At 39.4% G+C, this 13,917-nt stretch overlaps 3 protein-coding genes across 18 annotated transcripts in view; 2 read left to right on the top strand and 1 right to left on the bottom strand.

Annotated features, from left to right (window-relative positions):
* The window catches only part of LOC107274234 (gamma-aminobutyric acid type B receptor subunit 1), a 37,635-nt gene extending 34,549 nt beyond the window's left edge, over positions 1 to 3,086 (top strand). For 7 of the 9 annotated variants that reach the window (XM_025091557.1, XM_025091568.1, XM_025091564.1 and 4 more), the window contains 4 exons: positions 90 to 334; positions 1,016 to 1,213; positions 1,272 to 1,499; positions 1,572 to 3,086. In XM_025091557.1, the coding sequence (XP_024947325.1) occupies positions 90 to 334; positions 1,016 to 1,213; positions 1,272 to 1,499; positions 1,572 to 2,248 (1,348 nt within the window). In that variant the 3' untranslated portion in view covers positions 2,249 to 3,086. Of the gene's footprint in view, positions 1 to 89; positions 335 to 494; positions 508 to 1,015; positions 1,214 to 1,271; positions 1,500 to 1,571 lie in introns of those variants that run through there. The other 2 variants (XM_025091572.1, XM_025091570.1) reach the window with 2 other exon arrangements.
* On the bottom strand, positions 1,806 to 9,973 carry LOC107274222. 7 transcript variants are annotated; one of them, XM_025091521.1, is made up of 6 exons: positions 9,757 to 9,973; positions 9,266 to 9,484; positions 8,514 to 8,734; positions 3,609 to 8,400; positions 3,476 to 3,542; positions 1,806 to 1,943 (listed from the first exon to the last, which is right to left on the bottom strand). In XM_025091521.1, the coding sequence occupies exons 2-5, from the start codon at positions 9,326 to 9,328 to the stop codon at positions 3,513 to 3,515; spliced, it is 5,106 nt and encodes a 1,701-aa protein (XP_024947289.1). In that variant the 5' UTR covers positions 9,329 to 9,484; positions 9,757 to 9,973; the 3' UTR covers positions 1,806 to 1,943; positions 3,476 to 3,512. The 7 variants fall into 7 exon arrangements, with proteins under 7 accessions (XP_024947289.1, XP_024947296.1, XP_015608600.1 ...); XM_025091528.1 differs by having other exon boundaries at positions 3,615 to 8,400; XM_015753114.2 differs by lacking the exon at positions 1,806 to 1,943 and having other exon boundaries at positions 3,128 to 3,542.
* A 68-nt stretch (positions 9,974 to 10,041) lies between these two features.
* Positions 10,042 to 13,777, top strand: LOC107274248 (phosphatidylinositide phosphatase SAC1). Of its 2 annotated transcripts, XR_003061778.1 has the most exons (9): positions 10,042 to 10,276; positions 10,369 to 10,460; positions 10,530 to 10,870; positions 10,946 to 11,057; positions 11,168 to 11,511; positions 11,576 to 11,953; positions 12,028 to 12,195; positions 12,273 to 12,934; positions 13,045 to 13,777. XR_003061778.1 is itself a non-coding variant. In XM_015753205.1 (8 exons), the coding sequence occupies exons 1-8, from the start codon at positions 10,236 to 10,238 to the stop codon at positions 12,549 to 12,551; spliced, it is 1,755 nt and encodes a 584-aa protein (XP_015608691.1). In that variant the 5' UTR covers positions 10,042 to 10,235; the 3' UTR covers positions 12,552 to 13,022. The 2 variants fall into 2 exon arrangements, 1 of the variants encoding a protein (XP_015608691.1); XM_015753205.1 differs by lacking the exon at positions 13,045 to 13,777 and having other exon boundaries at positions 12,273 to 13,022.
* Positions 13,778 to 13,917: the final 140 nt, after the last annotated feature.

Here is a 13,917-nt window from a genome sequence, read left to right as displayed (position 1 = left end):
TGAATCAAAGACAATAGCTAACTGTGTTAATTAATGCTCGCTTGGTTTTCAATTATTCAACTTGAAAATCTATGTGCTATTTTCCGCAGGGAGTTGCAGTATCGAGTAGAGGTTCAGAATCGAGTCTACCGTAGAGAAATGGCGCAACTGGAATTGGAACTAGCTCGATTAGAGAAACAGCTGGGAGGAGAATTACCTGGACCATCTCAAGCATCTTCGAGTGCTTCTATACCACCAAGGAATCCAAGCATTGGGGGTGGTTTACCACTGTTACTACTGAGCGTGCTACCCCCTGTTATACCCAGAGCGAGTTGGCCGTCAGCTGATCCCTCCGGTAAGGAAGCATAGTTTGAGGTCTACCGTTGGTCCATCATGGAAAAATTGTAGGATCCTCTTCTTAGGATTGCGATTTTTGCGAATTTTTTCATGATGGACCTTCGTATTCTTTGAGCGAAAATATTAATCCTCTTCTCGGTGTCGCTTACGCCATTCAGGTACGAGGGAAAGGTGAACGAATTTCGTCTATTGCACGCACTCTGCCTGCGACGTTACCCATATTAATTTCTAATAAAAATTCAGAAATTGCCTGATCATTCGCGTTCTACGAATCGATCAAATCAATGCAAATCGATACGTTGGATGAATCATATATTTATAGGAGATTAGACATTAGAGTAGAATGATTGCCTTCTGTCGACCGGAAAGATCAGACTTCCTTGACCCATGACCTTAGCCCTCTTATAAACATGTGTATGCACATGTGTACATATTTACATATATGATACATAATATTCGTATTACATACGAATTTTCTCCAATAGACAAATCTTTCTAGTACTTTTTATTGTCCTGCTCTGCCATTTCTACTTTTTACTTCTCATTATTATATTATAGTTAACTGATGTTATTATCATTTTTATCACTCGCTATTATACTATGTCGTTGATTTCTTCTTTGCGTACCTATAATGCGTCTGTGAACGACGTGATGAGAACACATGTCCTGGTGAACGTAGGCATGCGACGAGGAACCGTAGCGTTTAGCAGTCAACCTGACCTGGAGGATGGCCCACGGAGAAGCTTGGCAGATATTTATAAGCTACATCAACGCAGAGAGACCGAGGGACCAAATCGGCTTGGAGTTTTTCAACGCCTCTTCAGCCTCTTCGGCAGTAGACCCAACAGTAGAAAGACCTCCACAGCATCCTTTACCGGTTTGTATCAGATCAAGATATTGTTTAATCAATGATGCTAATCTTTTTCTCCTCAAAGGAGTGGCTTCCGCATTGAGAGTACACATGGGATATATTGCTGGATTAGTACCAGGTACTAAGGCAGCATCCACTTGTCAGGTAGATGCACAAGGTGCTAGACCACCTCATCCAAGATGTGGTTCAGGCCCTATTATCAGTATAACAAGTGAAGAGGATCGTCGTCTGAGTTTGGGTCTTCGTAGAAAGGAAAGTAGCGAGCCTAGAGTGAACTTCACTTTGCCACCTCGTGAGTATTTATTGTAGTAAGTAATTTTGAATCTGAAGAGAATAGAGATGAGCTGTGACGTGACTATTTTAGAAGCGAGTACCAGTCAGACGTCATCTCGTGAAAAAATCCGTGGTTCGCCAAGATTTCCTCATCGAATAGTACCAGCGAATAGTCTTGGTGCAATCACAGCTATCAGCCTGACCCAGCCACATCGTTGGCACTCGATGGAGGATGCCTCAAGGCCCAAGTTGAGCCCTACACCTCGTGGTTCGTCCCTCAGTCCCAACTGCGACGTCTGGGCCACCCGGGAAGTCGGTATACCGTTAAGTGAACTTGCGAATAGTATACGAGGAAGAAAACCTCCGGAAACCCTGCCTCTCACTATCCCAGCTAGTTCAGATGTCAGTCCGGATAGTCGTCTAGGCAGAGACCTCAGGACGCTCTTCAGGGAAAATGGCGGAACTGAAACAAGTCCTGAGAGTGAGAAATGCAAAGTAGATATGTCACCTACAATTTTTAACGTTCCCAATCTGTCTACTGATATAACTCCAGTGATAAAAGGAAAGCATGAAGTTCTTATCAATCCCATTCTTGTAAGCAATGGTCAAAGTTCACCTACAACCTTAAGCGACGTAGACTGTCCCTGTCCCCAGAGTCCAAAAGTTCTGGTGACTTCATTAGCTAGCCCTATAAGCGAATCGGCCGAGTTCACTGAGGACAGAACTCGGCCATCTGAGAGCATTGATGAAGAACCGACTTTTATTTAATCTTAATAAGGGTGTTCTTTAGTCAACGTGCCAAACAAGCCCGCATAAGTATTCGCAAGATACAGCTGAAAGATGCTGGATGCTGGAGATCTTCGGTTCTCCATACTAAACGAGTGAGTCCTATATTTGGATATCCATGGAAACTTGCTGGTTCAGGATTCTGATTTTACTCACCGATGGACCGAATTTCGGCAGGACAAAAAGTGCTTGTCACTCACATCATAACCCCTAAATACAGAGTGGCAAAGTTTAATTAAAAAAAGAATTTTCGAGTTGCCCGTGTTTACCTTGTTGACAGTTAACTTTGACAAGACGGTCCGACTTATCTCGAGGGACCAACATATTCGATGCTCTGTAACTCCAGGCACTTTTTTAATTAAAAGAGCGTGAGGGTCAGTGGTAAAGAGGCAATATCTCTGGGGAAAAAAGGGGTTAGATAAGACCAGAATACCTGTGCGGGCCCAAGTCAAAGTGTTCAGAGTCCACACAACCCTCTCTAGTACCTGCACTGAGAAAGCGACGCAAAACGGCGCCACCACTCGAATTAATAATAATTGTTCCAGAGCAGAATACATATTTATCGACTAAAAAGAAAAAGAATCTAAGAAATATATATATCAATATTTTCATGCTCCCTTATTATATTATAGTACCGTATAATTAATAGAATGCGCGCCGTTTAATTGCACTGCTCCACGACTCAACCCTATTTCGTACTTACCTTATCTCAATGTGTCAATCCGTGAAGTCTCTAAGTACTAAGCAATAATCAGCATTGTCTGTGCAATAATTGTAATAAAAAAACAATATATAATAAATATGTATATATATATATATATTATATTCATTAGGTCATTATTTAAATGAATATCCTGGTCATTCACGAGCATCTTGCTTTTCTTCTTTTTATTCAGTCTTATCTTATTCCGATAAGTATAAGAATTTAAAATAATCGATGCGATAGACAAAATGTAACTCTCGAGAGGATTTATAAAAGCAGTGACTTTTAGTTTATTAAAGTAATTAAATCAATATTCAACTTTTTTATGTACACGTCCATACAACAGATACTGAGCAGAACCGAAAACACTTGGAAGAATACTTGGTCAGAAATTATACTGACCAACGAAAAATGATCCTGTTCAGCATCCACTACTTCCGAAAGACTGCTAAACGACACTTGGAAGGATCCTTATTCACGATTTACCGTAGACTCGACGTACTCACTTTAGTCTGAGACTCTCAGCACTTTTTCTTGAAGTTCTTATTGACTCGTAGTCTTCTCTTCGTTATCCTGAAATGGAAAAAAATTATTCCACTGGTCTACAGGAATATCATAGATTATAATAAATTTAGTTACTCGAACCTTTTCAGGCGTGGTAGATGCACTTCCGGTTGTGTTTGTTGCACTGTCATCATCGTTAACTGATTTCTCAGAAGAATTGTCGAGCTTATTATTTTTTGGTGGACTCTTAAGAGCATTTTGAGCTTCAATCCTCTTGCGATTGAGGAACGCCATTCCGTGAACCCTCAAATGTTTGTCAACAGCTGCTTTATCCTCAAAAACAGCCATGCAAACGTAACATTGATTGGAGACTGTGGCTTTGCTTTCGTTCTCAGCCTCATCTGTGGTTTCCGGTGCATAACCAGTGTTCTGTGTCATGTAGGTTATAGGATCATCTATCCCGTGGAAGGCCTTCAGGTGCATCTGAAGACTTGGTGCTACTACAAAGTTCTCCCCACACTCTAAACAAATGAGATAACGACCCTTGATTCTGTGATAAGAGGCAATGTGCTCTCTTAACTCAGTCATGTTGCCACATTTGGAATTGCACTTTTTGCATTTGAAGTTGCCCTCGCCATCCTGCACAGGTTCCTGCTGAACAAAAAGACCTGTTCCTGGTGAATTTGTTCTCTCTATATATTTCTTAGGTGTCCATCTTCTTCGTCTCTTTGCAGTAGAGGTTACTGTGTCAGACTTCCGTTTCCTGCTTCCATACAGTTCACGATAACCACCCTCGATGAATTCTTTGGACATCCTTAGAAGTCTTGGGGCAACTATGACTAGTTTGTAATCACGAGAATGCCTGGTATTAAAATGGTTTCTGATAGTAGAAGGGGAGGTGTTGATAAGTTCACGACAGAGATGACATCTGTAATCCAGACTCTCAGAATCTGGACCGTTCACAGCAATTCTCCAGGGTCGCTTTCGTCTTCTCTTCTGTTTGCTCGTTGCTCCTAGTCTCAGATTTCTATCCTGCCATATCCTTCTTGCCTTGCCTACTTCTACTTTCTTTATTGAACTCAACAAGTGCTCAGGTATTCTTGCCAATGGCGGCGGCTGCAATATAGAACTGACTCTGGCTGCGAGATTTCCGTCTTTTGTTTCCATCGATTGAAATTGGATCGCCTGCGATTCGTTAAGTAGATTCCTCGAAATACACAGAGGATTTCTGGCATCTTGGATTTTATTGACTTTCCCCTTTCCTGGAAGAATCTCTACCACCCGTAAAATAGAACGCTGTGATTTATCTTCTGTGTCTCTCGACACCTTTGAGGAATTTCCCTCACTCTCACTGAGTAGTACTATTTTCTTTGATAAACTTGACATTCTGGAAATTGGCTCCAATGGAGGTATTGGCCTTATTTCCTCTTTTGATTTCATCTTTGTCTTTTCCATTGAGTCACTTGTCGTCGAGGTTACTCTTTTTGATGATTTTATTATTGCACGTGCTTGTAACCTCTGTTTTGTGATCTTATGACTGTCCTTAGTAATAATCTTTAATAGTTCTTTATTCGACTTGATATTATTATGCATAGGTTTTTCATTAAATTCTGAATCCTCAGCGACGCCATTTACAGCCATTGATCTGACATCAAGTGTTTTAGGAATGGTAGAAGTCTTGCTAAATGATTTTGAACTTTTTGCTTCTGTACGAACATCGATAATCTTGGGTAAACCATTGACAATCCAATATTGGCTATCAGAATCGACATTGCCAGAATCCATCACATTATCATCTACATTTTGCGAATTTTGTTCAAACACTTCCGGTGTGATGCTCGTTGTACTCACTATTTTAGGCACCAGTAAATTTGTTTCCGTATCTTGATTCTCTTTTGAAGTGATCTCAGTAGAAATCTCATTTTCAAGATCACAGGCAGTGTTATTATATAATTCACAGAGCTGGTCAGCATGATGATGACTGAGATGATTCTTGATCTCTTCTTTGCCATGGTCTATGTCTTTTGTAAGGAATGAACAAAAAAGACACTTGTAATAATACATTCTGGCCACACCTACATGGTTATCTACATGACATCTAAAATTTACTGGTTTTACCACACACTGTCCTAAGTTACAGACCATAAGTCGTACTGGCTTCACCACAGTATCAGGATGTGCTTCGTCCTGATGTTTTTTGAGGGATGCATGAGAACTGAGCACCAAATGACATTCTGAACAAGCAACTTTTCTTTCACTGTGACAAATTGCAAAATGCCTAGTGACTGTTTCAAGATCCAGGAAACCATCAACTTCACAGATTATACAGCTAAACCATCTTCGGAGAAGAGGATGGAAACAGGATGTCCATACGTGACTTTCTAATTTCTTGAAGGATGCATATCTTTTTAGACATTCTGGACATTCGAAAGGCTCACACTTTTCATGATAATTTATATGAGCTCTGAGTTTAGTGCTATTAATCTGAAATGTTTTACATATGTAACATACGGAGTTGTAACAGTTACAGAAATTTGACTCTTCGCATTTCATTCTTGAAATTCCTATAATATAAGACTTTGGCTTGATTGCTTTTTTACAAATGCCACACTTGGGAAAATCTTCATTTTGAAGATCAACTTCCCACTCTTTTTCCATGCTCTCAATCTCTTCCTGAAGTTGCTTCTCAGAATTTCCTTCTTCGCTATTCCACTGAACTGGTTCCTTGAGTGCATCCTCCAAATGTTTTAAGGCTTTCAGATTGTTCTGTATTATTTCATCGTTATCTGTTTTCATGAGTTTTGAATACATGGAGTTCACAGACTTCAAATGTTCAATTCGCCTTTCAATCTCTGCTTTACTCAGGTGCAATAGATTGTCTAACATTTGTTCCTTATACTTTGGTAGCAAAGCGTTTAAATTATGACATGCTCCAGATTGTTTTTCCGGTACCACTGATGCTGAGCGGAAATAAAATTGACCAGAATCATCAGTCTCTATCCATAGATGCTCGCTGGTCTTATTAGTGTTCTGCATATTCGAATAATAGAGATGATTCATATGTTCTGAAAACGTATCACTACCCAAAGAACACAAGTCTGATTTTTCAGGTTCCCGATCAGAAGCCGAAATCAGTTTACCATGTGAATATGAATTCGGTAGTTCAGGCGCCGACGAGGCACCCGGTGGTGAACCAGGAGTGGCGGCCTTCGGTAAATTTCCCACAATTGATTTTTTTATCAGTGAACGCGAAAGATCACTCGTCTTCAATAAATTACTCGCCATGGCAACTTTACTAACAGACATTGTACCAGGTTTGCGTATAATAAATTTCCTACCGTTCTTGTAAATGATTTTTCCATCCAAAGTAACCTGCTGCACGTTAGATCCTGCAGGATCCATTAATATTTTATGAATCGCATTAGCTGCTGACAACTTCGCACTCTGTTCATTGGGAACAGAAACTAATGCCGGGGCCATTTTTAATGGTACTGTTTTAAGAATTTTTGCTTGTCCTGCATCCGATTTCAATTTAATCGTTCCTTGATTAATACTCATTTCCTGATTAGATACATTGGTACCCCGTTCCGCATCTTGCCCAATGAAAATAATCTTCTTGCCATTGATTACATCTTTTGGAAGCTGATTAATTATCGATGACAGATCAGTGCTCTTAGGATTGTGCACTGTCAATATTCTGGTACTTGGTTTTGTAGCAGCTGCATATACTTCCTGTTTACTCAAAATAGAATTCGCTGTCTTGCTAGCAGCAGGTGTCTTGTCAGATTTTGACGCCAGTAACGAAAGTGACGTTTTGCTGACGCTCGTTCGTCCTTCCGGTAACTTTTTTAACATTTGCTTCTTTAGATCGTACTCCCTCGAGAAATCCTTCCACAAATTGGTAACCACGTTACTTCCGGAAGATTCATTGGCGAATTTTTTCACAGAAACTTTTGGAGCTAGTATCGAATTACTACTTGACACTGTGACATTGGAGGATATACTATACACAGGATTGCCATCAGAACCTCTAAAGTGCTTCGCATTTGCCGTTGACGATGCTATTATTTTCATGGGCACAGTTATGGCTACTGTTGAATTACCGGAAGTACTGGACGATTCCGTATTCTTTTTACTGGTGATTCCCAGCAAGGTGTTATCCAGGGCAAATGTCTTCATAGGCGATCCACAATCGACGAATGCAATATCCGTTGATGTGTATGGATCATCGTCACTTTCTGAGACTTCTGACACGCTTATTGAGTTAATAGCCGTTGTTTTACAAGGACTAATACTCTTTGAACATTTCAGACTTTTACTTTTTCTCAAAGATTTCATTGTGCTCTTGACATCCATCCTAGATCCCAAGCTCTGCGTGGACGACCTGTTAGCCGTAGGTATTTCCGGCGGCACTTCCGGAAGCAGTTTCATAGCGCGAATATTTCGCACAATATCACTGATGCTAGTTAAATTAGCGTCAGAGACTACACGCAACAGTTCCCACCATCTTTGCTCCATATTCTTCATCCTGAGCCAGTCAAGTATATGGACTCCAGTTATGAACATGTGCTCTATCATTATTTCACAAATTTTTTCTAATTTTGTATATTGATCTTTCTCCACGTCCAACGGTATCGGCATTAACATGATGTCACACATGTCCACTGCCTGTAACTGATGTGATTTGACATGTACGAAAAACTGACACTGATTATAGAATATTTTAACAGAACCCGGTTTCCGGCCTCTTTTAAGTCCCCGTGAGCGCAAGTGTTGCCGTTTCTCGCGATCTCGCGTCCTACACTCGTTACAAGATCCATCAAGGGCTAAAACATGATTGCAATTATAGAAACAGCTTTGACACCAGTATCCCAGAATCCAACTACGTCGCGCTGTGTGATCCTCTAGGCTGCTCAAGAAACGAAAACTGGAACAAAACATTCCCTATGACAGAAACTTCATAGTTTGAATATTGAGTCTACGGTGCATTGAAGTATTCAGTCTATTCAAAGTGACTGATGTTTATCATGAGAAACTTACCAATCTCTACATTGCTTACAGACATACAATGGCTGAGACTCAGTTGTTTCTTTACTTAGGGATGGTGGTGGCTCTGATGGCATGTATGGTGATGGTCTCATTGTAAAGACTGCATCCTTCACAGCACTGAAATATTTCGAGCCCCATTTATTCTCCAGTAGTTTATTCTTCCGTAATTTTGGCATAATCTTTGAGATTTGCCTAGACACTAGAATGGTATCCTGAAAAAAAAATTTAGTCATTAAGATTGGCTAGATAAAGAGATAATAGCAAGGTTCATATTAGTTAACATAACATTGAACATAACATTGATCAGTGTCCTTATATTTAAAGTAGAATTATTCAGAATTTCTTATCCAATACCAGAGTTTAGAAATAAATCTAACTGAAGAATGACATGTTCTCAGATTAGCATAGGTGCACGTTAGAGACATGTTGGTCTCCATATTAATATATCTATTATAAATATTCTAACTATACATCATAAGGTCATCTATGATCATCTTTTAGAATAACATGCCTCACCATCTGGAATATTTTCACTTGATTCTTATTGTTCTACAAAATATTAGGAAATGAATAAGTAAATTGTTATCAAGCACTAAACTGAACAATTTGCAGCCATGACATCACTTCACCCAGTGTCTGCTCTGTCGGTATACGAGAAATTGACAGAGCTGCCACCAAATACGAGAACTAAGGTAAATGACATATTGTAGCATGATGAAAAATACTGATATTTCTAATATTACTTGTAGTTCTCCACTGCATTGCAAAACATAAAAAATTGCTGCTCTGTGGATTCCACTTTTCATTCCTCTTTAAAGAGCTTTCTTCTGTTTTTTGGTTACCACTACATCCCATAAATGTCCATATCCAAAAATGATCTTTCACTTTAGACCTTTGACTTTTCAACAAATCAATCACTTTGTATAATAAAACACTATCAGACTCGTAAAGTGGAAGCTTTCCTGTACAGAGAAACAATATTACTGATACCGGCAATGTATATTATTAGTATTACATGAATCTAAAAAACAAAGTTGAGATATGCTTTTTGTAAATTCTGAGCGTATCCAATGATCTAAAATAGAAGGTCTTCTGTAGTTGTCACATCATGGTATCATTTAGTGTCTGGACAGCAAATGGTACATTCTGAAACTAGACTTAAAACTAACAGAATAAATGGTATTTGCACTCAGTATTAAAGTGGTTCGATTGAACTTATCAAACAATATCTTACCACTTTCTTGATCTTGGAGCGTTCACTAGCCATCATCCTGGATGACTGGTTCATGTAGACCTCATGATTTATCAAAACAGAGCTTCAGCCTTTTACAATCTTATACGTTGCTTCAATACCTTTCTTCAAGGATCCTATTTCGTAGTTCCATTCAGTTTCATTTTTGTTGCTGGTCGACCAGAGAGCGCTTACATCGCAGTAAAGGTTTTTGCCACCACTAAACCAATAGGAAATGACGGATGGCGACATCATACGAATCCATGAACAAATAAATCAACACGCAACCTGCGAGTGTCTAGATTAGACAGACGGATTGTCTGATTCAGTTTCGTGTTAGTGTGATTCTTTTTAAAGGAAATTTGTGACGGCTTGTCTTAGCGTCAATGAATGTGTAGCCAATTCAATTTTACTAGCGCATCATCTAATAATATTGCAAATAAGAGCTAGAGAAGCAAATCATAGAAAGAATCATCTATAATATGGCAATGTGGAAAGCTGACGTTTATGAGGACCTGCATCTGTAAGTATAATAATTAATGTTCTATCATTATGACGTTTCTTTCTATCTATGTCTATGACATCATTACTGTAATAACAACGTAATTATTGCAGGTACATAACACCTGAGAAATTCTATATCGAGCCTGTGGATACCAAAGTTTTATTGGTAGTCGATAGAGCTAGTCAGCAAATTTATACTCAAGGTAATGATAGTTTGCATAATATGCTTATTGACATAAGCCATTGTAATGAAAAATGTTATTGTTTTTCAGCTGGTACTGCCAGTCAAATACCACAGACTGCAAGTAGACGTAAAATATGGGGTATCGTTGGTACTATACGCCTGTTGGCATGTCAGTACTTAATAGTAATTACAGACGCAGAGAGTGTAGGGACAATAGCTGGGGAAAGAATATACAGAATAGTTTCAACCGATATAATACCTTATGCAAGGTCTTTTGTTCACTTGAGTGAAAAACAAATTGAAAATAATACCACCTATTTGGAAATGATTAAAACTGTACTGAACACTCCATACTTCTACTTCAGTTATACATATGATCTGAGTCATACGATGCAACGACTTCATAATACGACTCCAGAGTTTTTGCAGGTTTATTAATGAATAACAATTTCTATATGCTATCTACACTTTTCAAAACTAATTCAGAATATGTTAATTATTTAGATGCCATTACATGATCGGGCAGATCCACGATTTGTCTGGAATGCCTATCTCCTTCAAGAATTAACAGCGCGATCTGAACAATATAAGTTCTGCCTGCCAATTATACACGGCTGTATCCTTTAAGCATTATGTCATCTCTTATGAAAGAATCTTGTACCCTATATTCTCTTCCACGATGGTGCCTACCTAAAAGGGACTATGTTCCTTAACAAGAAATCATAGTCGTATCATTGAAAACTGCGGTAATCAATGGTGTAGCTTTCAACTGGGGTGTTGTTTCAAGACGTAGTGTGCATCGTGCAGGCACAAGACTATTTTCACGAGGAATAGACTCAAACGGTAACGTGTCAAATTACGTGGAGACGGAACAGCTTATCGAGGTAGATGGCGATCGGAGTTCTTTTGTACAGACCAGAGGCTCAATTCCTTTGTTCTGGCAGCAAGCTCCAAATCTAAAGTATAAACCAAAGCCTCAGCTAAGTCCGCACGAAGATCATCAAACAGCATGCGCACGTCATTTTGACGCACAAATCTTTCACTACGGGAAGCAGATTCTAGTGAACCTGGTAGGTATTTTCAATTACCCAAGATTTCAATCTGACATATTGTACGCTTACCCGATTGTTTTAGATCGATCACAGTGGGCCTGAAGATGTTCTGGAAAAGGCTTACCGCGACATGGTGTATCGAATAGGAAATCAAAATGTCAGATACGAGTCATTTGACTTTCACGCCGAGTGCCGTAAAATGCGTTGGGATCGTCTAAACGTCCTGATGGATAGATTGGCTCACGATCAGGAACAAATGGGTTACTTTCTTCTGTCACGAGACGGAGCTCTATTGTCAGCTCAGGATGGTGTTTTCCGGACAAATTGTATCGACTGTCTTGATCGTACAAATGTCGTTCAAAGTATGTTAGCTAAAAGGGCACTAAGTGATGCTCTTAATCGACTTGGAGTCTTGCGGAAGGTCGAAGAGCATCCCTCTCTGGAGTATGTCTTTAAACAGGTGAAGCAAGAACTTTATAAAACTGCCAAGTTAACTTATTATTATTGTATCCAACATTCAAATTACATCTTCAGGTCTGGGCTGATAACGCGGATGTGATAAGCGTTCAATATTCCGGTACTGGCGCCTTGAAGACAGACTTCACAAGAACAGGAAAGCGAACCAAGCTGGGCGCCATGAAGGACGGAATAAATTCATTGACAAGATATTATAAAAATAATTTCGCGGATGGTTACAGACAGGTGAGTAATTTTACAAAGATATTAAATGAGTATATGAAGAATTGATGGTCCTAAATTAATAATTGACTTCCTTTCAGGATGCTCTGGAGCTCTTCCTGGGTAGATATATCATCCAACATGGAGAATGTCTGACTCACAAGTGTCCATTAGAAACTGAACGCAACTGGCGTTACGCAACCTTCCCTCTAGTTCTACTAATTGCGTCATCAATGCTAGTAGCCCACGTAATTCTACCCTCTAGATACACCACCGAAGTATTACTATACATGTTATTTTGGGGTGGTATGGTAGCTGGCACATTTGCAACCATCATTCATCATGGAAAACAATACGTGGACAAGCCGAAACTATTATAGTTGAAGAAATTGGCAGATTGCTCTGAGCATTTTAATCGACGTCACTCAAATGCGACGCCATCTTCCACCGAATACAGAACATTATCTGCCAGAATTTCGTATCGTCCTTAAAATCCTAGAGCATAATGTCCAATGAAATCTATTCCTGGGGAAGCTAGTCTTTGTACCGATTTTTCGTAATGAACTTTACATTTCTTACGGATATTTACTATTCCAATCAATCACTGCACGAGTAGCTATCCCTGGTGTTAGGATAATCGTTAAAGAACGTCGAAAACTAATCATGTAGGTACACAAAAATTTCATTAATAATAGAAGAGATCAATCGATCAATTCAGAGATCGATAAGCAAATACGAGTATTTCGTACGTGATAACGTACCTGTAAGTATGAAATCTATTGTAACGTACTGTAAAGTAATGCAATGCATTACTGTGCAATACCCATTCCAATGAATCACCTTGGGAGTAAGAAAGTCTCTTTCCTTCCCCAGCTTCAATCTCAGCAACGCATGCGGAATCCTTTTCTGTGAACTACTTGGCACCAGTGTGGCAGATTTCTTGACGTCACTTGAAAAATTGAGAGGAAACTCTAGACAAATAGAATTACGAGTACCGCACCCATAGAAAACTAACGTAATGGATGAGTAACGTTTTTCATTATATTCCAAAGCTTTTGTTTTATCGACTGACAAGAGAATTCACGCGATAAAGATAAAGAAACTTTCATCAGTTTTCATCTATTCAGCGAATCGTTCATGTCCTGTTATTCAAAAGTCTCTGGTCACAAAACGCTTTCAAGAGACGCAACGCGGCTTTCCGCAGCTTCTGAGCCTTTGACAAACGGCTCCACGTAATTGGATTCGTTTTATAAAGTTCCGATGAAACGTGGAGCTTCCGCTGCCATTAATTGGAGATAGGATCCGGGCGGTTCGTACAGGGGTGCAGCGGGAGAACGGCGAGTGATTAATTTGATTCAATTACAAGCCAGAGCAAATCCGGGGCATCGATTTTATAACCGTCCCAAGTGTGCCGCGCGCAATCTTTCTGCTTCCTGGAAATATTCCGTATCTATCCTTACGTTTTCTACAAGACCAAGGCCACTGTCAAACAGTATACATATATACTAGAATGTCTTATGCTCACTGTATTGTTTTCACAGGGAATTGTCAGATGGCGTCAGTCATTCAATTCTCGCTATTGGATAAAGTAATAATGTGAATTTCATTTCTCGATCTATTTCCATTAAACTACACACAATGCTCCTGGATTCTAAAGAAAGAAGAATACGTGTATATCCCCTATGAGGTGATTCCCCTAAGTTCATTACGATATACAGGGAAATACTATATCACGATTTTAACATT

Source organism: Cephus cinctus, unplaced genomic scaffold (genome assembly GCF_000341935.2).
Source record: "Cephus cinctus unplaced genomic scaffold, Ccin1 Ccin1_scaffold0093, whole genome shotgun sequence".
NCBI lineage: Eukaryota > Metazoa > Arthropoda > Insecta > Hymenoptera > Cephidae > Cephus > Cephus cinctus.
This window is presented reverse-complemented; position numbering and strand designations above follow the sequence as displayed.

What these genes read in the sequence shown, in the direction of transcription:
- LOC107274248 (XM_015753205.1), top strand. Translation starts at nt 10,236, where the DNA reads ATGGCAATGTGGAAAGCTGACGTTTATGAGGACCTGCATCT. An exon ending in TCAGCAAATTTATACTCAAG is followed by an intron (nt 10,461 to 10,529) that starts GTAATGATAGTT and finishes ATTGTTTTTCAG; the next exon opens with CTGGTACTGCCAGTCAAATA. An exon ending in CCTGCCAATTATACACGGCT is followed by an intron (nt 11,058 to 11,167) that starts GTATCCTTTAAG and finishes AAGAAATCATAG; the next exon opens with TCGTATCATTGAAAACTGCG.
- LOC107274222 (XM_025091521.1), bottom strand. Translation starts at nt 9,328, where the DNA reads ATGAAAAGTGGAATCCACAGAGCAGCAATTTTTTATGTTTTGCAATGC. An exon ending in TGTAAGCAATGTAGAGATTG is followed by an intron (nt 8,401 to 8,513) that starts GTAAGTTTCTCA and finishes GTTTTGTTCCAG; the next exon opens with TTTTCGTTTCTTGAGCAGCC. An exon ending in CCACGCCTGAAAAGGTTCGA is followed by an intron (nt 3,543 to 3,608) that starts GTAACTAAATTT and finishes TTTCCATTTCAG; the next exon opens with GATAACGAAGAGAAGACTAC.